The following is a 26,138-nucleotide window of genomic DNA, read 5'->3' on the forward strand; positions in this document are numbered from 1 at the left end:
TAGTTCAGTAGTGGAAGGAATATATATACACACACATAGTCCTCTAGAGCAGAGTTTCTCAACCTTGGCAATTTTAAAATGTGTGGACTTCAACTCCCAGAATTCCCCAGCCAGCATGGATTTCTGGGAGTTGAAGTCCATACATCTTAAAGTTGCCACGTTTGAAAAACTCTGCTCTAGATGTGGCTGAACTGCAGTTTCCAAAAGCAGCCTCTAGCTAGTAAAGTCTGTGGTGAGAGAAACTTGGAATTAGATTTCAGCAGCATCTAAAATGATGCTGTCACACTGATTTATCTTTTGGGGGATGGAGTTTTAAACATCCCCTCCCAAATCATATGATCATATCTCTGTTCAACAGCTGCATGCACTGACCAAGAACACAAACATAAAGGGTAGAAATAAGTACCAAGACGTTTGTCTCTTAACTTCCCCAGTTAATTGTTGTCTCTTAACTAAACGTATGTGCTTAGTGGCATATAAGTTCTTCAGAAATCAGAGGATGTTAAATACCTAATTTCTCAACCCAAAGTGGATGAAAGGAAGTATGAGCAAGATTGCAGTAATTACTGATTTTTAAATGACAACATCAAAAATGGAATATAAGGAAATGCCAAATAGTCTGGCTTGAAATTGTGCCTAAGAGAAGTGCTAATTACAAAGAACACCAGAGACATTGCAAAATAATAATAATTCTTGCCAGGGTGGAGCAGGATGTACCTGTGGATTGCTTCTCTAGAAAGAATAAAACACTGTAATGGCAATTGTCAAAGTGGCATCCTTAAAGAGAAATATAGCAATTCAGTCAAGGCTGTTAAAAAAAAAATCAGAGATGCCACAGGAACTCTTGTTCTGTGATGTGCAAAGGCAGCGTGTAAGCTCTTGCAAGAATATGCTTAGGCCTATCAGTTTAACAGCTAACATTAAAAGTAATTCAGCAGAAATATGATTGGCTCCTAGAAGATGAAAAAACTAGCAAGAATACTACATTGTCAAGTAAAGATGAAATACATTTATCTCCAGTGAAACATAGGAATAGTTTTTTTTAATAAATGGCCTGAATTTATTCCAAAACTAACTTTGTCCATTTGTGACATTCCCAGATTCTAGAATGTGTTTTTTCTGGTGGTATCATCATCATCATTTTAGTAAAATCTTATTGGTGTCATATGAGATGGAGAACTTAAGTTTATGTCAAGGTTAAAGAGATTTGACTGGAAAAACTCAGGACCAATCACAATAGTGCAATGTACTTTTTGTCCTCATCTTAATCTTGTTTAGACTGCTTTACAGAAAGATTCAGGAGCACTTCAGTCTACTTTGTATTAGAACAGTACATACAGTAAATTTTCCATTTCTGCCCTGTTTTATCCTGCTCATTCTCGGAGATGCTCAGGACATCTTATATGGGTTAATTGTACTTTACTTTCACAAAAGTCTTAGGAGATAGTCTTGGCTTTGAATGTGGTTCTGATTGTACCCTACAGATCTTAGAGCATGAACCAAGATTGTATCATTGTGCCTCATGAGCTAAGTCCCACAAATGAATCTCTATGCTGATTTTGCTATATACAGTAGTTATTGTCAGTGTAGCACATGTGCAACACCAAATAGTATACAAAGGGCAGGGCTGGCTTATAACTCACCTAGCTAAAACCAAAATTTCTTATTCATGGCAAGTAATTACAATCCCTGATCCTCATCAGGAATGGGGTTCAGCATAAGGTAGACATATGCTGAGCCAGATATAGCTATTATGATCGTGCAAAGCATTAGAAAGAGTGCTTCACAGGCAGAGTGCAAATTAAGCTCCTTTCTTTGAATCCTTAAAGCAGCCATATCTTTTGCAAAGCTCATGCAGCTGCTTTGGAAGCTGCTCGCTGATGTCTCTACATACATGTGCATGTAGTGCCATTTCACAGCAGAAATGTTTTGCACAACCCTAATAGTTATGCATCCCAGGAATTATGGAAAAGGCAAGCAAGTTCCAAAAGAATGACTATTTTTACTTTATCGATTATACAAATGCTTTCTACTGTGAACAACACAATCTATAGTTAACCCTAAAACATGTACCAGGCCACCTCATCTGCCTATTGAATAATTTATCTGATGATCAGGAAGCAACAGTAACTGAAATACAGAGCAACTAAATGGTTCAAAATTGGTAAAGGAGGGTGCCAAGATTGATTAATTAATTAATGCGTTCATTCGTTTGTGTGTTTATCACATTTATATCCCATGACAATTGTACTAGACTCTCAACGGCTCAAAACTTAAAAACAATAACAGTGACAATTTTGTAAGATAAAACTAACCATCAGAATAGACAAACCTACATGCCAAAAGGCATCTGGAAGAAGCTTCCAGGTAGTGACCAGAGTTGGAGCCAAACACACTTCTTGTTGGAGGCCATTCCCATGGGCTGGGCCATTGATTAAGAAACAGGTCGGTCTCCCTGACCTCCCCAGAATGGGAGCTTCTCCCAGTATGATTGAAGTAGTCAGGCCGATTCCAGTAGAGAGATACTTCTGCTGAAGATAATGGAATGCAAAGCCATAAAAGGCTTTATAGATTTAAAACATCACTTTAAATTGCACTCAGAAGCTGATAGGAAGCCAGTACAGGGCCTGAAAAATAGGTATAATAAGTGCCCACTGGCAAGCACCTAGGAGCATCCAGGCTACTGCACTGTGCACAAACTGAAGGTTCCTGGTGAATCTGCAGGCAGCCCTATGTTTTCAGCCGCACTAGTTAGAGAAGACCAGGTAATCACAGGAAGCACTATAACTAATTTTAATGAGATTGGCTATAATTACAGAAACTTGCAAGTCTGATTGTATTGTTCCTCCTCTTCCTCCTTCACTTCAGTGAATGAGGGAGGTGTCTCCCTGAGCCACTCCCAAATGCTATCTCACTGTTCTGGACTTTAAAAAAGTTTCAGCCCCTTCCTTACATTTTACACCCATAGAGTGCATTGCAGTAATCTATGCATGTGGTGATGAGAGCACGAGCCACTGCATTCAAGTCCTCCCACCTCAAGTGAGGCCCCAGGCACAGCAGCCGCAGCTGGACAAAATCCCCTCTGGCCACAGCTTTCACCTGCTGATCCAACATGGGACACCCATTTCATGGACCTGCTCCTTCTGGGAACTTCCCAAAGGGACTGAACACGTGGCTCAACCATCTTGCTTGGGGTGGAGGGGAGGGTAATCAATCGTGGGGGTGGTTAGTCCCTTAAAGAGGCCCCGGGGAATTACACGTATTTAAATTAAGATCTTTTGATTCACCAGCTGTGATTTTATATTTATATTTTTATGAAGAATTCTGTTTTTATTGTATTTTAATCTGTAGTTATTTTACTTTTTTTGTAAACGACCCAGAGTCGCTCTTTAGTGAGATAGGTGGTGACGAACTATGAAATATAAATAAATATAAAGAAACTCCATCCAGAGACAAAGAGGGAAACCCAATGTACAAACAGTAGCTCCATCTTACTAGGGTTCAGTTCAAGCCTGTTCTTTCCCATCCCGATCCTAACAGCTTCCAGGCACTGGGACAAGATGTCAACATCTCCAGTGAGGCCTGGGATCATAATGTACAAATGGGTGTTGTCAGCATACTGGTGATACCAGACCCCAAGCTTCCAGATGACCTCCCCCAGCAGCTTCATATAGACATTAAATAATAGGAGAGAGAACTGACCCCTGCTGCCCTTACAAGGGAGCAGCCAAGTGCCGATCACCACGGACTGGAACTGGCCACTGAGGAATGATGGAACTGCTGTAAACCAGCGCCTCCGGTCCCCAGCCCCCCAGCAAGATACCAGGACAGGCACGCTACCCCTATCCAGGCCCCAACATACAGTAGGTCATTGGCCAAAGAGAGCAGTGCTGTCTCTGTCCCTTATCCAGACCTGAACCCGGACTGAGAAGGGTCTAGATAATCCCTTCCTCTAGGATGCCCCGTAGTTAGTCTGTCTCTCTAACCTTTGTCAAAAAGGGAAGGTTGGAGACCAAGTGGTAATTGTCCAAAACCTGTAGATCCAGGGAGGGCCTCTTAAAGAAGGGACAAACCAACCCTTCAGAGCAGAAGGCATCAAGTCCTCACACAAGAGGCATTCACAACCTCCTGGATTGACAGGACAACCCTCCCCCCACACACACACCCGGCTATCCAAAGCTAGGAGGGGTAAGGATACAGCCCACAGGTGGTAACTGCTCCCTGGAAGCAGTTAGTGAATAATAAGCTAAAACTCAAATATTTTGAACACATAATGCAAAGTCATTGGAGAAGAGCCTGATGCTTGAAAAAATCGGAGGCCATCAAAAAGAGACTGACAGGAGGCCAGGTGGCTAGATCCAATCAACTATGAAATATGTATGAGTTTACAAGAGCTTAAGGAAGCAGCTACTGACCGACAATCCTGGTGAAATGATGTCCGCTGAGTCCCCAAAACTGGAAGTGACTGAATAACAACAATTGCACCAGATCACTTCTTTCCCCTGGAAGCTTCAGTGCTGTCCTGGAAACATGTTCAGCTAATCTATTTCAGCTGTAGAGCATTGAAAGTTGTATTGAATAAGATGAAATCTTGTTGCCTTGCACCTTCAAATTCTTTCTCACATTCCAGAAAGATAGCTGATTCTTGGCATAGCACAAGGTTCAGGCATGTGGAATGGGGATTTTTGTGTGTTCTTGGACATGGCAGTGGTTCTGAGATCAGATTTGGGTAGATTTGCATATCTTAACATATCCAGGTTTATTGTATTAAAGCAGGATAGAGCTAGATGGTAGCTGTCCTGGCTGGTCAGTATTTTTCTGAACATCTAAGTCTGAATATTTTCAGTGTGCTCTTCAATGGAGTTGAGAAGCATTCACTGATTTCTTGAAAAGAAAAAGGAAGTCTACCTTGAAATGGGGAAATCATTTCACACCTGTTCCCTTGTTCAAATATAAAGTAATGGAACTATTTGTTCTCTCTTATTAAAAGAAGTCTGTGGAACAGAGCATGGAACCTCTCCATTACCACCACCACTTTTTCTTCCCTAAAACAGTTGGTTTAGGCACATGTTGTCTGGAACTTTTTTAATTTCTAAAACAAACGTACAGAAAAGTGATTGGACAAATGGAAATCAGTTCTGAGGAGAAAAATGTGGTGTTCTTCTACATGCTTACGTTACTGCTGAATCCTCTTTAAACATCAGCAGGTTGAACGTTTGCCTCATTTGGCTTCATCATTACTGTTGTTTTGCCTAATACTTCTAAGCAAATTTATTTGTTAGAAATAATTACATGAATCCATTTTACTGTTTACACGATATGTCTGAGAACTGATTAGCTCCTAAATTGTTTCAGATATGTGTTTTGTTCTCTAATCCAATTGTAGTGTTTTTTTAGTCTAGAATCTAGACTTCTGTTTTTTTTCTTGAGGTAGCAAGTACAGTATGTGATTTTTCTGAATTCTATAATTCATTCATTCTTTCAGGACGTCAACGAATCAATCAGCTAGCAGAAAATACAAGGTACTTCAGAAGAAAACTGCATGAATTAGGCTTCATTATTTATGGCAATGAAGATTCTCCTGTTGTTCCTTTACTCCTTTATTTACCTGGTAAAGTTGGGTAAGTTAATCCTTGTTGCTCAGAAGAGTGTGCAGTACTTTCAGAATATCACTTTTAAACTCAGATTTCATTGCACAAGTGTCTTTTTATAAGGTGTAGCAAAAGGAACGTAGGCAGTTGGCTGTAGCAAGTTGGGGGTTTGCCCCCGCCCAATCTTGTGAAGAAGGACAGGCTGCAAGTTCTTTTTGTCATATTGTTTCAGCAGTGAGTAAGCTTTCACTTGTTATGTGATTAACACTAATGAATAACCTTCAGCCTGGATAAAAGAGTCTCATCCTAATGGGGATGCATTTCTGAAAAAGGACAGGCCTTCTTTACTGAGCTTATCAGTAGCCTTTTAAAGATCTACAGCATGTAAGAGTGTGTGCGCAGGAATCTGGCACATCAGTAAGGTTACTCCTGGGGGAGGGGGAGGTAGGTAGGTAGATAGACAGAGTAATCTAGCTTCTGATTCAGTACATTTATTAAAGGATCCTCTGGAGAGGAGTCAGAAATGATCAGTTACTGCACGTGGAAGCCACAATTGGACAGTTTCATTAAAACTTACCAAGGGTGGTTTGCTGCAAGCAAGCATGCATGAGGAAGGAAAGTGGGTGCCTGAAGCCCCTTATGGTTCATTCATATGCCATTGAATTGTTAAAGTGTACTAAATGTACCAAATGAATGTTTTTGAATGTCCATATCCCAGAGACACCGTAGTTCAAGAAAGAACTAATAGTAGCTGTAATCCTGTTGGAAGGATTTTTTATTAACACTGATTTTTATGCCCTCAGAATGAATGAAAATTTGTGTGTGTGTGTGTGTTTGTTTTGGGTGTTATGTTTGCAATTCTATATCTTTGTTCTTTTAAACATAATGTGGTTCTAAGAAAATAAGCTCTGTTTCACCTTATTTCCTTACTTAGGACTTTTGCAAGACTCACACTGTCCAAAAACATTGGTGTGGTTGTAGTTGGCTTCCCAGCTACCCCACTCACAGAATCCAGGGCTCGTTTTTGTGTGTCCGCTGCTCATACACGGGAGATCTTAGACACGGTAAGCACAGAGGCAGCTTTACGAAATGAACTACACATTGACTTTGCTTGTAGGAAGCTGGCAGGGAAGGTTGCAAATCGCAGTCACATGATCAGGGGACACTGTGGTGGTTGGAAATCTGGGCCAGTTGCCAAGCAGCCGGATCATGATCATGTGACCACAGAGCCTCTGCAACGGCTGGAACTTCAAGGTCCGGTTGTAAGTACCACTTGTTCAGCACCATCACAAGTTCAGACAGTCACTGAACAAATGGTCGTTAACCAAGGACCACCCATGTAAATTTGATTGTAGGACTGTGGACTTCACATCCTGTCATTCTGGGGGGACAGTCAGTTCTTTGGCATCATCTGGAGAAGCCTGTAAGGCTAGATTAAGATACAGTTGTAGTACATGCACTGGAACAAGCTTATGCATAGACAGTCCCTTGTACTTCCTGCTTCTTGGGTTAGGTTATTTCCAGTTTACTTAATGGTTGGATATTAAGTACATTAGAACTAGAGACGGTGGTTTAAAATAAGTTCTGTTCCGTTTCAAAACAAGCCAGCTTGCCTGATTGATTGATTGATTGATTGATTGATTGATTGATTGATTGATTTAAAAGACATGTATGGCTGCCCATATTATATAAAATGATTCTGGGTGGCTAACAACCGATATGCAAATTACAGAACAAAAATGTTAAAACTTTCTAATGTTAATATTGCTTTAAACTAGAGGTATGTAACCGTTTCTGGGATGAGGCTTGCAAACAGTGGTGGACTAAAGTAGGACAAAAAATGAATTTGATTTCATTTACATTTAAACTTAACTAAGAAGTAAATGCATGTGTGTGCGTGTGTGTCATGAGTACTGATGGTGAGCAGGAGGGGGCCCCTATCCAGGGGGGAAAATGCATGCATAGTACTGAGGAGTTAAGCAGCCATTCAAAGAGACACAGATCAGACCCCCCTTGACTTTTGGGGTTTATCTGTCTGGGTTTTTCCCACGCTTCTTCAGTTTGTTAGGATTTTCTGTCTAATGTCGCAGTAATAAAGCACTAGAGACCTATTCTTTGTCTCAGCGTGGTTCCTGACTGTTAGGACAGTGTGTGTGTGTATGAGGATTATTCACAAGTCATATATATAATATTTCCCTTTTCTATCATATTTAAAAAAGCAATTTGGTAACAACTTTTTGGTAGCCACGCTAAGGTTGTTGATGGTCTTATGTTGTGCTAGTATATGGTTACACAGTACTCTTTCTTAAAAAAATGATAGATCTCTGGTAGTAATTTAAGCTATTTTTTGCTTGTTAATTCCAGTTCTTACAGGTCAGTTCCCTTACGATGGTATCACAATTTCTGTGGTATTTGGGCAGTCTTGAGAAGTAATATCATGTCTTTAGTTTCCTGAGGTTTCCAGCAACAGAGAGGTAGAGATTCTTAGCAAAACAAAAAAAAAACTACGCTGTTTTGATAGGAAACACTAGTGCAGTAAAGCTTGTCAATTTTTGATGCAATAATAACAATATAGCATCTATAAGAGAAGGGCCACTAGCTGATTGGTTACCAGTTTTCTGTTTGACTATATTGTCCTGAGGGATGCAGTGGCGCTGCAGGTTAAACTGTTGAGCTGCTGAGCTTGCTGATCGGAAGGTCAGCAGTTCGAATCCATGTGACGGGGTGAGCTCCCGTTGCTAGTCCCAGCTCCTGCCAACCTAGCAGTTCGAAAACATGCCAATTTGAGTCGATTAATAGGTACCGCTTTGGCTGGCAGGTAACAGCATTCCATTTAGTCATGCCGGCCACATGACCACGGAAGTGTCTATGGACAAACGCTGGCTCTTCGGCTTTGAAATGGAGATGAGCACCGCCCCCTAGAGTCAGACACAGCTGGACTTAATGTCAAGGGAAACCTTTACCTATATTGTCCTGATGAACTCACAACTTTAAATAAAGTTTATAATGATTTATTATCCAAATGGTTGAATGTTCTGATTTGGTTATTGTTCTGCTTGTTCTTGAAAGATATCTACTGATCTTAAGCCCAATGTGTTTAATAAAATTGGAAAACACTCTGCCCCAAATCCAATTAGTACATTAAAGAAATGTAATGTACTATAAGGCTCTTCAGCTTAGCACACTAAAGAATTTTGTATTTGCTGGAGACATTCAAGACCTGTTCTCTGCAGTAATTTGAAAATTAAAGGCCCCTGAATTGTATGCTGTTACTTAAAATTTAAAATTTAAATAAATTTTAAATTACTGTTTAAAATTTAAAATTACTGTTACTTAAGAATTAAAATCAATAGGAATTACCTCACTTGGCTGTTAGTTTTATGTACATAGTTTTGTCACAAAAATGTATTTGTAAATATTAAAAAATCAATACTATAGCCATATAATGCTTTTTATACCCTGGTCATTGACTGTGATAAAGATTTGTTTGCATATAATGCTTTTAAAGAGTTTGAACACAGCAGGGCTGTTTTTTGTTTTTTTTTTCTTATTTCATACTTTTATTGTATTTAAAAATTCAAGTAAAAAATAAATTTTAAAAAAATGAACATGGCAGGGCTGTTGAGCTATAACTTGGTCTTAGCTTAATTAGAAATATCCTGGCCATCATTATTCCTTTCCTAAAATGGAAGGATGTAAGAAGGATTTTCTCATCTTTGTGAAATATCTGCGTACTGAGGGAGCCATCCACATACCCTCCTGGATATACTTTCTTCCTGTCCCTGAAGCAGGAAAAAAGTATCCCTGAACCATCATTTTAAAAAGAGGGTCACCAGAAACATATCTGTAATTTTTAAAAACTAATGCTACAGCCATATAATGCTTTAAAGAAAAAGTGATGTTTTTCTTTTCCTTTAGGATTACAGAACTATAATAAAAGTCACTTTCAAAACCACTGTCCCCATGGTGATCCTTTAACAGGGTAGCAGGTAAAATGGCTGCCTGCAGAGATAGCAGTACTCTCTGTGCAGCACTTGGTTGTTCTGGACTGGACTGTGAAAAAAATAGCCCCGGCGGCAAGAGCAGACATTTGTATTTCCTGGCTTGCGAGGTGGCTTCTTCTGGTCTGCAGAGCAACCTCCACTGCCTTTCCTCGGCTCTCTTGCCAAAGGCTGTCAGACAGCTCTGACCTGGGCAATTCTCCTTGTCCCATCCTCCCTGTCATTCCCCTGTAGCTGCTCCAGCTCGTTCATTCAGCAACTGGCCTTCTTGGGGTATTGCCTCTATCTTTCAAGGAGAAGAAGAGCCCTTTCCTTTCAAACAGCTACTGTCCCTGATATTTCCCAGAAGGAAACTGGGTTAAAACAAGTGCTGTGCAAACTCAACCAGCTAGGCCAGACTTCCCTCCCCCGTCCATCTTTCTTTTCTTTCTCTCTCCTTTCTCCGACGTGAGTGCCGCAGAAACTGTTGGACCTCCTGGGAGATGCGTGGTTGATCTTCCATGAGGTCAGTGTTCCCATACAAACCAGAACAAAAAGGAAAGGAAGACGCTGGGCTGGCAAGATTCTGTTCACTATGGTGGCCAGACCAGAAATGGCTAGGGGGGAGTGGAATCTGGCATCCCAGAGGGGAGGCCCCAATCCTGCAGGAAGCCAAGTGGAGCCAAGGGAAGGTGCTGACCCTCCAGAGCTGCTCCTCCATGCAGCATAGAATGGCTGCATAAAAAGTTTCCCTATGGAAAACACCACCTCCCTGTCAGATCACCCTGATCCAGATTCAGCCGGCCTCAGCCATAGGCTGGCAGTGTGATGGAGGGTCCACTGTAAGGAAAAATCCTCAATAACTGATCAGTGAACCATCTCCAAGTTGGGGCAAGGAAGATGCATGTAGTGCATGCATGCACATTGTCTTATAGTGAAACAGTGCTGTAACATCTTTTCAGATGTATTTAGTTTAGTACTAATATTAAACACACGCGCATACAATGTTTCTCCCAAAAAACATTTCAATGCTGCTTAAAAGGCAAGTAAAGAAAACTAAAGTTATGAAAATAGTGTATCGCCACAAAGATTATTCTGAATGTGTGGTGTGCCCATGCAGGGTCATTATCACCCTTATCAAAACTGCCTTTTCGAGAGAAAAATCATGCTAAATTCAGCTAATCCAGGGGAGATTGTTGGACTTAATCAAGGATAGAAAAGAGGTAGAAGCAGCTCTGGGAAACAACAGGAAAATTGCAAATACTTGACAATGTTCTTTAGCTCTTCTGAAAAGATTGAATGAATGAGTCATAACAGTTCAGCACTAGAAACAGGCGTGACCTTTTGTGTCTTTTTTTTTTTTATGCTAAGTATGTCTTTCTAATATACTGAAATTGCATTTCAGGTCCTGGATGCTCTAGATGAACTGGGTGATTTTTTGGGTCTGAAATATTCCCGGAATGCTAGGTCATCTCGTCCTGAACTATATGATGAAACAAGCTTTGAACTTGAAGATTAAGCTTCCCTCCCATGGAGACACCAGAATGATGTTACAAGGAGTAGATGGGGATCTCAACAATAGGAATGCATTTCCCTTTTTCTAAGGACAGTTTTTGCTTCACAGTTAATTGAACCAAGAGAAGCATTGTATGTGTGTTTTTACCAGATTGGATTCTGTGTGCAAAGGACCAGAATATTGCTGCAGTTCTCTCACCAAGAAATACAAGTATTATTATTATTATTAATATTACTATTACTATTATTATACCCCAATACAAACTTTAATGCACTAAATCAGTTGCTATTACACAGCCTTCATTTGCTGTTTTAAAAGCAGAGTTTGAAAAAATTTAATTATGATTACACTTTTTTTGAAAAATGACTTGGAATATAGTATTGTAGCTGAAAAAGGTTATCTTGTTCAATTGGCTTTCATTTATAGAAGAGGGAGATCTTCATTGCAGCTTACCAGGATTTAGGCAAAAATACCCCCCATCAAATAGAAATACTTTGACCTGCTGAGTTAACAGGAGCCTGATTCAGGGGTAGTCAGTGGTCCTTCGTGGCTTTGTATAATTTCATTATCGTTAGAAAGTTTTGAGAAAGGAAGAAAAACCACAATTCATCTTTGCTACTTGGTATTTTTAAAAACATTTTTATATTTTAATTATACCAAGAATAAGCCAAAACAATGTTAATTTAAATTCAACTGTTTATGCATTGAATTATTTCATAATTTAAAAAAGGGGAGTGTTACTTATTTAATTTTCAAGGAGGTTTTTAGGATTGTCACGCACAATTTTAATAACCATTTCACTTTCCCATTTGCAATGTATTAAGCCTTCCCATATACAAAAAGCAGATGACATTTGTAAGACTGCTTTCTTTATTCCTGAATATTCATTGGCTTGGTAAGCATACTGCTGAACCAAAACACTCAGGCTATTGCAGAATATAATCCTCAAATATCTTACCATTTGTGACTGCCATCTTTACGTTGAAAGAGTAATCCTTTTACATTACTACTTCTATGAGATATACTTAACACAGGAGACCACAGTGAATGTTCTTTTCTGCAAGGTTGATATATCCATTTTTTTCTTAAGGTTGAAATTATTAACTCTTTTAAGAACATGACCAACTGATTTGAAAATAGCATTGGAGATTACAGGAACAGGTGGATATAATCCCACTTCTGTTTCTCCAAATGAACGGGACCAGGACTAATGAGAATATACTGCTGTCTCCAGACTGTTGTCCAGTCTCAACAGTTCAGGTCTCAGGTAGCTATACACACACCCGCTCTCTAAGATAACCAGTTGGAAGGCATTTCTGCCACTTTTGAGATACAAGCCATTCTGAAAGTCTGATGGTACTGTAAACATGTCTGATCAAGAGATGGCTTAGGTTTCTGTTTCACAGATGTATTTTACTTTCATGTTCTTGAAAGCTGTGGTATCCACTTAACACACAGCTGCAAAATTAGATTTAAGAACCAAACAGTTAAATTGTGGAATAGCAATTACAGTATGGGACTCCCTTGCTTGTTCAAGCAGCTTTGAGGATGAAACAAGGCTGATTAGTTTTGAGGTCCCTTTTTGTTATTCAAGTTAATAAAATTCAATGTGGCTATAATGTTAAAAATGGACCACCGTGCATTCCAGGATATCGGATGTCTGCTTCAGAAGTATAGGAGGTTAGAGGAGTGAATTGTACAGTGTTGTATGATTGTTCACTTTGGCAAACGAACTTGAGAAACACTAAACAGGCCCATGTTTGTGCATTATACTAAAACTACTGTATAAAAAATAAAGGGTGTTTTTGTGTGTGTTTTTAAAATATTTGAAGTTGGTTCATTTCTTGGTCATATACAAATTGGCACGGTGACTCAGGAACAATCTGCCACTGATAAATGACCATGTGTTACCGAAGAATTGTGGTCTACAAGAGCTGTAAAATTTCCAGAAGACCCTGTTCTCAGTCTCTTCTCCTCCATAATTCCCTTCAGCCACCAGCAATTGCTTTTGCCTGTTTTCTACTGTTTCTATACATGGAATAGTCTGCTAAGAGCAGACACTGGAATGAGCAAGATGCTCTGATCATCATCAAAGAGAGCAGGACGCTGGCTTGGCGCAGTACATAGTTGTGCTGCCTGAAGCAGGAGAAGTATGTGCTGTATGAGCTTTGAAGTTTGTTAGAGCCAGCTGCTTCTATGTTCCCATGTGCAGTATGGCTACTCACGTGATAACTATAATGGTGAACTTAAAGAAAAGCAGTCATCTTATCTGGTTTTGCTGCTTTTATCTTAATTCCTCCTCACTTGCTCTGATTTTCACATCTTTAACTTAGCAGCAGTATCAAATGCCTCTCACTACGTTTGAAAATTAGTTCATAGGGCAACCACAATCTAGTTTTCTGAGCTACCGAAAGAGCACCAAAGTGTTTCTAGAAACGCAGTGAGTTCCCCTTTTTTTTTTTTTTTTTTGGCTTGAGTTAGCATATTTAAAAGTGGGGATCAAAGTATTTTGCTTGATAAAACCACCAAAAAGAAGAAGAAAAAATCACATCAAAGAAAACGTGCCACTGTCCTGATTTTCAGTAGCATAGTCTCAAGAGGGCTTAGGGGGCCATAAATAAGAGTGCAGAGAAGCTACAGATGGGTTTCTACCCTAATCATGGGGGGTACTCATCTGATGACAGTGATGGGTGGACAGATCAGTTTGTATTATTCAAGCATCAGATTATATAAACTGCTATCTTTTAAAAAAAAAAATTGCTCCAGGCCAGAGAAATCCATCAAGGCTACCTGAAATGCACTGTGAGGATTTTGGCCAGGTGCGACCTGCCCTAAAACCTTTCACTTTGCTCCTTGGCTCCAATGCTTCCAGAGGGCTTTAAAATAACCTGAATCTTGTAAAATGTCCAAGTACAGCAATTATAAAATGCCATCTGAAATGCCTGATCAAATCAAAAGAGCTTTATTTGGTGCAAAAAAGAAAACTGGCCAGAGAACCTATTGGGGAAAATTAATGATTGGCCATAGCTAAGAAGCTTTCCTGTCTAGAGCACACTCTTCTGACTTTATGATAAGAAAGGGACTTGAAAAGGACCTTAGGATATTGTTAAACCAAGCAGTTTCAGCAAGAGATAATTATTAAGGACAACTCAAAGATTTAACATAGCTTTAAAACCAGCCATTTAAATTGGGTTCAAAAATTGACTGGTAGCCTGGAGGCTTTTTTTCAAGCTTGGCAAGATGTGATCCATACACTAAGTATGAAGTTGTTGACAACTGCAATTCCACCTAACGCAGATGCCAATTTCCCCAAATATTGCAAGTCAGTTTCTCTTTAGATTTCCAAGGCCAAGAGCAATCAATAACATTCAGTCAATTTACTAGCAAAATTTAAAAGAAAACCAGAAACAAATAGATAAAATAATATACTATCGACTAACAAAATAAATCATAATAATACAGCAGTCACTCCTCTATTACTAAATATACTAAAATATGCCAGGATAGTTTGTTCTGTCCTGACAACCGGTCCCTGTTCCCTTCTTGGCGACCAGGCAGGCAAAGGGTGGCATCCTGCCAGCTTCAATGCAGGACACGTTGAGGAAAACGGGTGGGCTTCTTGCCAACTGCCTATGGGGGGCGGGGGGCGGGTCAACAGCGAGTTGTGAGAGAGAGCTGAGCCCCTGGCTTCAGCCATCCGTCGGAACTCAACTCGCTCCGTCTTTCTCATGCTGTCCTGGTCCTGCTTGCTCACGCTAACATACTCGTCCTGCTCGCTCACTTTTCCTCCTCACACTCCCACCTTACTTGTTCATTTGTCTTTCCACTGCTCTCTCGCCTGCTATTCCTCACTGGTCTGGCTGTTGTTCACTCACCTTTCTGGCTTGTGCCCCCTGCCATGCTTTGTCAGGCTCTTGAGCGCTCATTCAGTCTTTCGCACCCTGCTTGCCTCTCGCACTGTAGCTTTCTCATCTTTCTCCCCTGCTCTTCATTCTCCTGTGCACTCTACTCCCCTGTCTTCTCCCTTGCTCGTTGTGTCGTTTTCACACCTCTTGGTCTTTCTGCTCACTTGGCCTGGCTCACTTCGGCCAGGGCAGTTCCACCACGCAGGCTTTCTGTATGCTTTCTTACGGATAACAGGATTGAGGCATCTCATCTGTAATCACTAGATCTGAATATGTGAAGTGCTGCTCAGGAACATGCCCACCACCTGCCCAACCCAAAGTGACCATGGAGGGACATTGCCAACAACTGGGTGAGAGTATCCACAGTAGCTAGAAATGACCAGTGAGAGCCGGGCCAACCCCACCCCCTGCTGGGTCAGTATCACAGTTCCCACCAAAACACCACAACGGTACATACAGCAAAGCTTTTGCTGGAAGAAGACGGTTAACACGTCAACATGGGGTCAAATAAATGCAAAGTTGGGCAGCTTTGATTATGGGCTGGGAATGAGACAGTCTGTATCATAAGGGCATGGATGGATGGATGGATGATTTATTTAATAAATAACCTTTTGTACATGAGCTCAAATGGTGTACTACTACTGTATTTTTCCCTAGAACAACAATCTTGGGCTGGTTGGGCTGAGAGACAGTGCCTGGTCCAAAGCTATCTAGTGAGCTTCCACAGTTGAGGGTGAGCTAGAATCTGCATCTCCCCACTTCTTGTCCACTGTCTTCATTGTTATACCACACGTGGTCTTAAAGAATGATTATCCAAGCATCTTTAAGGCACGGTTAGGGGAAAGTGCAGATGAACCCCCAAGTCTCTGCCGTTGGTTAAAATATTGGTCTACATGTTCCAGTGTTGTTTATTCGTTCAGTCGCTTCCGACTTTTCGTGACTTCATGGACCAGCCCACGCCAGAGCTTCCTGTCAGTCGTCAACACCCCCAGCTCCCCCAGGGATGAGTCCGTCACCTCTAGAATATCATCCAACCACCTTGCCCTTGGTCGGCCCCTCTTCCTTTTGCCCTCCACTCTCCTTAGCATCAGCATCTTCTCCAGGGTGTCCTGTCTTCTCATTATGTGGCCCAAGTATTTCAGTTTTGCCTTTAATATCATTCCCTCAAGTGAGCAGTCTGGCTTTATTTCCTGGAGGATGGACTGGTTTGATCTTGCAGTCCAAGGCACTCTCAGAATTTTCCTCCAACATCACAGTTCCAAAGCATCTATCTTCCTTCTCTCAGCCTTCCTTATGGTCCAGCTCTCACAGCCATATAGTTACTACGGGGAATACCATTGCTTTAACTATGCGGACCTTTGTTGTCAGTTTGATGTCGCTGCTCTTAACTATTATATCGAGAATTGTCATTGCTCTCCTCCCAAGAATTAAAATTCTTCTGATTTCGTGGCTGCAGTCAGCATCTGCAGTAATCTTTGTGCCTAGAAATACAAAGCCTCTCACTGCCTCTATGTTTTCTCCCTCCAGTTGCCAGTTATCAATCAAGCTGGTTGCCATAATCTTGGTTTTTTTGAGATTTAGCTGCAAGCCAGCTTTTGCACTTTCTTCTTTCACCTTCATCATAAGGCTCCTCAGTTCCTCTTCGCTTTCAGCCATCAAACTGGTGTCATCTGCATATCTGAGATTGTTAATGTTTCTTCCAGCAATTTTAACCCCAGCCTTGGATTCTTCAAGTCCAGCACGTCGCATGATGTGTTCTGCGTACAAGTTGAATAGGTAGGGTGAGAGTATACAGCCCTGCCGTACTCCTTGCCCAATCTTAAACCAGTCCATTGTTCCGTGGTCTGTTCTTACTGTTGCTACTTGGTCGTTATACAGATTCCTCAGGAGGCATACAAGATGACTTGGTATCCCCATACTGCTAAGAACTTGTCACAATTTGTTATGGTCCTCACAGTCAAAGGCTTTAGAATAGTCAATAAAACAGAAATAGATGTTTTTCTGAAACTCCCTGGCTTTTTCCATTATCCAGCGGATATTGGCAATTTGGTCTCTAGTTCCTCTGCCTTTTCTAAACCCAGCTTGTACATCTGGCAATTCTCGCTCCATGAATTGCTGAGGTCTACCTTGCAGGATCTTGAGCATTACCTTACTGGCATGTGAAATGAGTGCCACTGTTCAATAGTTTGAGCATTCTTTAGTGTTTCCCTTTTTTGGTATGGGGATATAAGTTGATTTTTTCCACTCTGATGGCCATTCTTGTGTTTTCCAAATTTGCTGGCATATAGCATGCATTACCTTTACTGCATCGTCTCGCAAGATTTTGAACAGTTCAGCTGGGATGCCGTCGTCTCCTGCTGCCTTGTTATTAGCAATGCTTCTTAAGGCCCACTCAACCTCACTCTTCAGGATGTCTGGCTCTAGCTCACTGACCACACCATCAAAGCTATCCCCGATATTGTTATCCTTCCTATACAGGTCTTCTGTATATTCTTGCCACCTTTTCTTGATCTCTTCTTCTTCTGTTAGGTCCTTGCCATCTTTGTTTTTGATCATACCCATTTTTGCCTGGAATTTACCTCCAATGTTTCTAATGTTCTGGAAGAGGTCTCTTGTCCTTCCTATTCTATTATCGGTAATGATCCTACCTAATCCAAAATGACCATGATATCATTGGCATATGAAAACAACTTATTATTTTTTTATTCAGTATCAAGTGCTGCCATTCCCTTAATAACTTGAGACTGTCTAATGAAAGAAACTAAGGTTTCAAGAACTAAACTTAACTTTAAAGGAGACAAGGGATATCTTCGATGGGTGCCACAATATAGCTTGATGGGTCAAAAACAAATGCATTTGTAATGACTGTAGCCACAGGATGAAGATACCAAATTATATTCTAATAGACAAAAAATGTTAGATAAACCCTTATCTTCTTATAACAGGTCTCATAAATTCAATCTAAACCATATCAAAGGCCTTTTCAGCATCCAAGAAGATTAAAGCAGCTGATTCTAATTTATCCGTTTCTAATGTCAAAAATATAAATTACCTAAAGGATGTTGTCAGATCCTTGGCTATTTTTTATAAATCCAGACTGTGATGGATGAATTATTGATGATACTGCTTTCTGTAGCCTCCTGCTAGCATTACAGTTAACATTTTAGCTTCCAGGTTAAGCAAAGATATAGGTCTACAACGTGGGCCTCTAATAGGGTTGTTCTCAGGCTTTAATATTACTGTAATATAGACCTCATAAAACAATGGGGGAATATAGAAATATTATGTAACTGATTATAAACATCTAACAATTATAGGTGCCAGAACATCTATAAAAGTTCTGTACATTCAATTGGAAATCCATTGGGTCCAGGGCTTTCCCCAGTTTCATAGATTTCCAGAATACCTTATTCCATCGTAAATGAACAAAGCCTTCTGCTGGTGTTAAATTGTTTCTGGTAAATTTCTTGGATATTATAAATAATTCAGTCTGGAAATTTGTAATAGGGTTCAATATAGTTCTGTCTAACCTGGCAGAATCTGGAGAAGCAGCCATCAGCCCCTCCTCTCCATCTAGGGTCTCAATAGAGTATATCGGCTCATCCAACTTTCCTTCCTCACCATTATCTGGAACAGAAGCTCTCAGCTCAAGAGGGTTGAGCAGGAGCTGTCTTCTTCATTTTACAAGGCATATCATTAGAGTAAGGTTATATTCCAGTTGCTGAAGCAAACTGAGAGTTCGGGAATACGTGAATTGCCATTCACCTATCTGTATGGAACATCTTGCCCCCAGAGGTAAGGCAGGCACCTTCACTTCCAACCTTCAGGAGGGCCCTGAAAACTTGATTCTGCCATCTCGTGTGGGGCGGGAAGGTGGGCAGCCATTCATGGGGGTGGCTTGCGCCTTAGAGCCCCTCCCACCTGATTAGAATTTTCTAGCTTCTTGGATTTTACACTTATTTATATTGTATTTTATATTTGTAAATTGTTTTATTTTTATAGGATTTTAATTGTTTATTATTATAGATTTAATTTTATTGTAAACCGCCCAGAGTCCCTCTTTTGGGGGAGATGGGCGGAAGCAAAATTTGAATAAATAAATAAACAAACAAACAAACATGGACAGTTTTGTCTACATGATCAGAAAATGGCAAAGAGAGTCAACTGCAAGGAAAGGAACACTTTCTTACCTGATTAAAATGGTGCAATAGGTGGACAGGAGACAGCTGTTGTGTCTAACTATTTATTTATTTATTTTAATGAAAACTACAAAAAACTGACAGTACTTAGGTGTGGTGTTCACTCATCTTAAAGGAAAAAAATAGTTTTCTAAGGAAGGGCTTGCTATCTTATCTGTCAACCTCATTTAACAAAAGCTGGACCATAAGGAAGGCTGAGCGAAGGAAGATCGATGCTTTTGAACTGTGGTGTTGGAGGAAAATTCTGAGAGTGCCTTGGACTGCAAGAAGATCCAACCAGTCCATCCTCCAGGAAATAAAGCCAGACTGCTCACTTGAGGGAATGATATTAAAGGCAAAACTGAAATACTTTGGCCACATAATGAGAAGACAGGACACCCTGGAGAAGATGCTGATGCCAGGGAGAGTGGAAGGCAAAAGGAAGAGGGGCCGACCAAGGGCAAGATGGATGGATGATATTCTAGAGGTGACGGACTCGTCCCTGGGGGAGCTGGGGGTGTTGACGACCGACAGGAAGCTCTGGCGTGGGCTGGTCCATGAAGTCATGAAGAGTCGGAAGCGACTAAACGAATAAACAACAACAAAGTGTTTGCTCTTTTCCCTCCTGTGTATTTACTCAATTAATTGAATCTAACATATTTAATATAATGCAGTTGACCTCCCCACTCTGCAACTATGTGTGATGTAATTTGGGATAATGCATCAGGTGAACTGAGTCAGAATCAATACAAGTATATGAAATAATTACTAGTTTTTAAGGGGCTACCTGAATTTACTATGCAGATCAAAAGGTCATGATTTAGTTCAGAGGTTGGCAACTTCAGCCCCAAAGGTAAAGGGTAAAGGTAAAGGTTTCCCTTGACGTAAAGTCCAATCGTGTCCGACTCTAGGGGGCGGTGCTCATCTCCGTTTCTAAGCCTTGGAGCCGGCGTTGTCATAGACACTTCCGGGTCATGTGGCCAGCATGACGACTCGGAACGCCGTTACCTTCAGCCCCAAAGCAGCATGAATTTTTGCCACGGTTGTCAGCTCCACTTTTGCCAAGCCATCTTCAGTTCACCATATCACCCCCAGAAGCTTACCAATTCCCGCTAGTTTTGAGGAAGAAAAGCTAAAAATGAAATTAAGCTCTAAATTAGCTTCTTGAAGTTTCAAAAACCAAAAAAAACATCTCCATTTCTCACCCACACCCAGGGATGGGAGGACATTCTGGCTCTGCCAAGATGCATGATACAGTGCTCCCCATAAACAAACAAACAAGTGTGTCCTTGCCCCCACCCCCCAGTTCTCAAAAACAGTTAATGTGGTCCTGGATACCAAAAGATGGACTGCTCCTGGCTTAGAAGAAAAAAAATTTAGGATTGGGATTAGGGTTACCACCACCAGAATTCCCAGCCTGCTGGACCCCATGGGGTAAGCATTCTAAGAGAGGTCCCAATAAGTTTGAAGGGAGCCAAGATGAGGACGTCTTGCTACTTTTCCTGCTGTCATTTAAACTGAGAAAGAAATACTTAAGTTCTTAGTTGTAGCTTTGTATTTGCCATGCTCTAAACATTTTACATCCAATTCATTTTTTTAACTTTATTTTCCAGTCTTACTGTTTTACTGTTATTGTATTTTGTGGTACATTATACATTATGACCTGTGGTCACAACAATAAACTTATTTACTTACTTACACTCCAGATCTGCTTTCTTGGAAAATAGCCTGTAGAAGTGGTAAATAAGGGGTTACTTATATCAGTTGCTTACGGTTTATTCCTTTGCACCAAGTCTCAACTAAGACCAGCCAACAGAAATGAGCTACAGAATAGCTGTGGGCAGATTTAGGCCTATTAATCTATCCCTGGAAAGGCTTGCACTTCGCCAGGGTGCAGCATGCCAAGAAAGTTCACCTGGCATCCTCCTTGGTGTAACATCAAAGCTAAGCGAAGACCCCCTGCACATTTTTAGATATGAGCGGCTAAAATTTTCCAAATGATGTTATGCTATTTTGTATTTGTTTTCTTTGTGTTTATTGCTTTTCTGGTGCCTCTGGAGCAGCAGCAGTGTCACACAGGGGCTGTAACAAGTGATGAATCTTTACTGCATCTTAAAGCCAACCAATTTATTATAGCATAAGGTTACTGGAACAGAGAGCTTACTGGTGTTTTAAATTTGTTCATACAGTAGGAGGTGTTTGTGAATCGCTCAGGGAATTTGTAGAAGGGCCTGATATAAGTAACAGCCCCTGTAAGGTTATGAGTTAGAGTAGACATGGGGAAATGAAAGGAGCTGCCTGCCATGGTATGTTTTAGGTTTGAATATCCTTGTAATAAACACAGCCCTCAAAGCTTTGTTTCCCCCCAACAATTTCCCACCTTTGGATACACAGAATATTCAGAAAGTCACAGCATTGCAGCAGGATACCAATCCTACAAATAAACGAACAAAGAAGCTCACGCTTCACCATCATTCCCCTGGAACTGGACTAGATCTTGGCTTTGCCAGAAGTAGTGGCAAGTTAAAGCTACTGTACAAAGCCAGTATTTCTAAAATGTGCAAATGAAGGTCCATCAACCAAGTTACTTTTAATCCTCTTGGTTTCACCTGATGCACTTCTTCGTAATATGTGGGTGCTTTCCCATGGCCCATTAATAGAAGCCAGTACTGTTTTTATTTCTTGTGCATGTATCTACTGTGAGTGGGAAGGGATGAGATGAAAAACTGCTTCTTTTCTACACCCGTTTATGTGCATCTGCTCGTGCCAGTCAGGTGCCAGCAGTAATATTTGCTTAGCTTCTTGATCATTTTTGCACATGTGGTGGCTCCTCTGGTGGCTTCGCTTGCCCTTGTATGAAGTCCTTTTTAGGGCTGTTTTCCCAAGCAGAGTCACCAGGCCGCAGCCCTTGTATTCAGAAGACAGGAAGGAGCCTGGATTTCCTTTATTTCCATGATCCACATCAGTTAGCATCCAGTCCTCTGTTCAGGATGAAAAGAATATGGGATTGTGTAAGTTTCATTGCTTTCAAGAGAGGGAAATGTCTTTCTTTTCAAAGTGCCTCTACTTAGCTTTCATTTCCTGTGCACAGAGTAGCTTTGTCTTGAGGAGGATAATTAAGCTGTTGACCTTCTGTAGGGGTCAGATGGAGCTTCCTCTAGGAGAAAGATAAAAACTGTCAAAAATTGGCTTGGAGAATGCCCGGCAGATAGGTGATGTTCCATAATTTCTGATGAATGTGCAATAAAATGTAATTGTCTACCGTCAGCTGATCCTCAAAGAGTATGGCAGAGAATTCATTCAAGATTTTTAAAATTCTGCCTTTTCTGCTTTGGCTCTCTCTTCTCACTGTAATTTGATTAGGGAGACTGCAATTGGATGCTTGAGAAGTTAGATTTTAATCTTTTGCAACTTAATTGTCTGTTCCCAGGACACAAAGTGGTTTTCCAAAAAGTACTCAAACCCAAGGAGTTCACAATGCTAAAACAGGAGTTACATCATATTTTCTTTTTACTTGATTTATAGGATATACCCCAACCCACTGAAAAACATAAATTTGAGCAATTTCATATCATCTCCACCTAAAAGTCCTCCAATGACGCATTCAGCTTTGGCTTGTTCTCTTTTTAAATAGTAATTATATGATGTTATTAGATTTATATCCTGCCTTTATTTTATAAAACTCAAAGTGGCATACCTAATGCTCCTTCCTCCTATTTTCCCCACAACAACCACCCTGTGAACTAGGTTGGGCTGAGAGAGAATGACTGTCCCAAAGTCACCTAGCCAGCTTTTATGGCTAAGGAAGGACTAGAACTCATGGTATTACTGTTCCTAATCCAGCACTTTACCACTACACCAAATGGGTTCTTGTGCAACGTAGACTCATACAGTTTAATATATATTATTTCATTCAACTTATATCTAATATCCCAATGTTTCCCATTTTGTCAATGAAAATTGTTTTGGATGGGAAAATGAGCAACAGAATGACCAGGGAGGGGAGGAAACAACCATTTGCCACCAGCTTATTCAGAATTTGAACACTTATGATTTAAAACTAGTCCTAAATCTTCACCAACATTGTACAACTGTTTAAGGAACCTGTTATAACGAAAGTCTCACAGTAGGAACCTGTTCTGTGATCAATTCAATGTTCCTCATGACCTTTTTGCTATAGGATCCCCACTGTTTTATCCACAGAAAAGACAAAACATCTCAGCCACAAAGAAAACTGAAGTGATGTTCATGAAATGTACAGTATTAAACTGTAGATGAACATTCAGAAATAAAAATTATTTTAATAGAAGCACAGGGTCACCATGGTTAGAGAGAATGTGGCCAAATAACCCATTTTTAGTTTGTTCTGTTGTCCAGAAACTAAACACTGAGATGAGTTTCACTGCAACTGAGTAAATGCTGTGTCGTGACCCATCCACTAGTTCAGCATATTGGTACAGGTCCTAAAACCTTCCTCAGGTGGAACAATGTGTCCTTTCCTACTTATATGGCTGCTCCTCCTTGAAATCATAGAATCATAAAATGTAAGGGTTGGACGATATCTTGAAGATCATCTAGTCCAGCTCCCTGCTGAGTGCAGGAATCCACTACTACAGCATTCCTGATAGATGGCCAACTAACCTCTGCCTAAACACTTTCAGTGGAGGAAAGTCCAACACCTCCCATGGTAGTCTGTTCCATTGTTGAACAGCTCTGACAGATGGAGTTTTGGGTCTTTTGTAGCCATCTCTTTCTGAAGACAATTCACCCGAATCCTCCAGAAATTGTCTTCAAGACAATGACATACTACCCCTTCCCTCTAGAAATGTATATGCCTAAGGAAGAGGGAAAACAGCTTTTTTTCATATCAAAAGGCTTCTGATTGACACATTGGGAGGAGGGAATTTTAAAAACTGACTTGAATAGCCAATCGGGCAAGGCCTAGGAGAAAACCTGCTATTTAAAAAAAGTTTCAAAATTATCTGTCTTAATGTCAACAGCTGAGGAAGAGGGGAAGTAAAGCATATTGGGGCATGAATTGTGCTACAGGCCAGGGTTTTTCAAACTGTGTTCTATGAAACCCTGGGGTTTTGTGAGAACCACATCAAGGGGGGAAAAAATCACTTGTTAAGAGCCATTTTTCTATCAGTTGATCAGGAGTTAAAGGATTTTTTTTTTCAACTAACAGTTTCCACAGCCAGAAAAGGTTTGAAAAACCCTGCTATAGATCTTACAACCATGCCCTGAATTTAGCGAGCTAAGAAACTCGAGAGCTTCACAGGGCCCACATGTGGCCTGAAGGTGGGCCAATGATTTCAGTTGTACTCAGTGCATTAGCAGGGAGCTATCAATAATCAACATAGTGGGAATTACTTCCCTGGATAATACAGGTTACTTGCATATAATCCAGACATTATACTGTATTGCATTTCCTGATACAACTTAAAATCTCCTTCAAAGCAAGCTGGACTCATTGTAACTTCATAAACACATCTGTTGGCTACGGTCTTACTTTCAGGACCAATTCAAAGTGCTGGTTTATCACCTTTAAACCCTGTATTCCTTCGTTTCAGGGTACCTGTGTTGTTTATTCGTTTAGTCGCTTCCGACTCTTCGTGACTTCATGGACCAGTCCACACCAGAGCTTCCTGTTGGTCGTCAACACCCCCAGCTCCCCCAGGGACGAGTCCATCACCTCTAGAATATCATCCACCCACCTTGCCCTTGGTCGGCCCCTCTTCCTTTTGCCTTCCACTCTCCCTAGCATCAGCATCTTCTCCAGGTTGTCCTGTCTTCTCATTATGTGGCCAAAGTATTTCAGTTTTGCCTTTAATATCATTCCCTCAAGTGAGCAGTCTGGCTTTATTTCCTGGAGGATGGACTGGTTTGATCTTCTTGCAGTCCAAGGCACTCTCAGAATTTTCCTCCAACACCACAGTTCAAAAGCATCGATCTTCCTTCGCTCAGCCTTCCTTATGGTCCAGCTCTCACAGCCATATGTTACTACGGGGAACACCATTGCTTTAACTATGTGGACCTTTGTTGTCAGTGTAATGTCTCTGCTCTTCACTATTTTATCGAGATTTGTCATTGCTCTTCTCCCAAGGATTAAGCGTCTTCTGATTTCCTGACTGCAGTCAGCATCTGCAGTAATCTTCGCACCTAGAAATACAAAGTCTTTCACTGCTTCTACATTTTCTCCCTCTATTTGCCAGTTATCGATCAAGCTGGTTGCCATAATCTTGGTTTTTTTGAGGTTTAGTTGCAAGCCAGCTTTTGCACTTTCTTCTTTCACCTTCATCATAAGGCTCCTCAGTTCCTCTTCGCTTTCAGCCATCAAAGTGGTATCATCTGCATATCTGAGATTGTTAATGTTTCTTCCAGCGATTTTAACTCCAGCCTTGGATTCCTCAAGCCCAGCTTGTCGCATGATGTGTTCTGCGTACAAGTTGAATAGGTAGGGTGAGAGTATACAGCCCTGCCGTACTCCTTGCCCAATCTTAAACCAGTCCATTGTTCCGTGGTCTGTTCTTACTGTTGCTACTTGGTCATTATACAGATTCCTCAGGAGGCATACAAAATGACTTGGTATCCCCATACCACTGAGAACTTGCCACAATTTGTTATGGTCCACACAGTCAAAGGCTTTAGAATAGTCAATAAAACAGAAATAGATGTTTTTCTGAAACTCCCTGGCTTTTTCCATTATCCAGCTGATATTGGCAATTTGGTCTCTAGTTCCTCTGCCTTTTCTAAACCCAGCTTATACATCTGGCAATTCTCGCTCCATGAATTGCTGAAGTCTACCTTGCAGGATCTTGAGCATTACCTTACCGGCATGTGAAATGAGTGGCACTGTTTGATAGTTTGAACATTCTTTAGTGTTTCCCTTTTTTGGTATGGGGATATAAGTTGATTTTTTCCACTCTGATGGCCATTCTTGTGTTTTCCAAATTTGCTGGCATATA

The 26,138-nt window shown here is 40.7% G+C and overlaps 1 protein-coding gene across 1 annotated transcript in view; it reads left to right on the forward strand.

The window, feature by feature from the left end:
* The window catches only part of SPTLC3 (serine palmitoyltransferase long chain base subunit 3), a 103,853-nt gene extending 90,973 nt beyond the window's left edge, over window positions 1–12,880 (forward strand). Inside the window, exons 10-12 of the mRNA XM_063291351.1 lie at window positions 5,486–5,621; window positions 6,526–6,655; window positions 10,977–12,880. Coding sequence (XP_063147421.1) covers window positions 5,486–5,621; window positions 6,526–6,655; window positions 10,977–11,090 — 380 coding nt within the window. The 3' untranslated portion in view covers window positions 11,091–12,880. The remainder of the gene's footprint in view (window positions 1–5,485; window positions 5,622–6,525; window positions 6,656–10,976) is intronic.
* Window positions 12,881–26,138: the final 13,258 nt, after the last annotated feature.

Source organism: Candoia aspera, chromosome 1, assembly GCF_035149785.1.
Source record: "Candoia aspera isolate rCanAsp1 chromosome 1, rCanAsp1.hap2, whole genome shotgun sequence".
NCBI lineage: Eukaryota > Metazoa > Chordata > Lepidosauria > Squamata > Boidae > Candoia > Candoia aspera.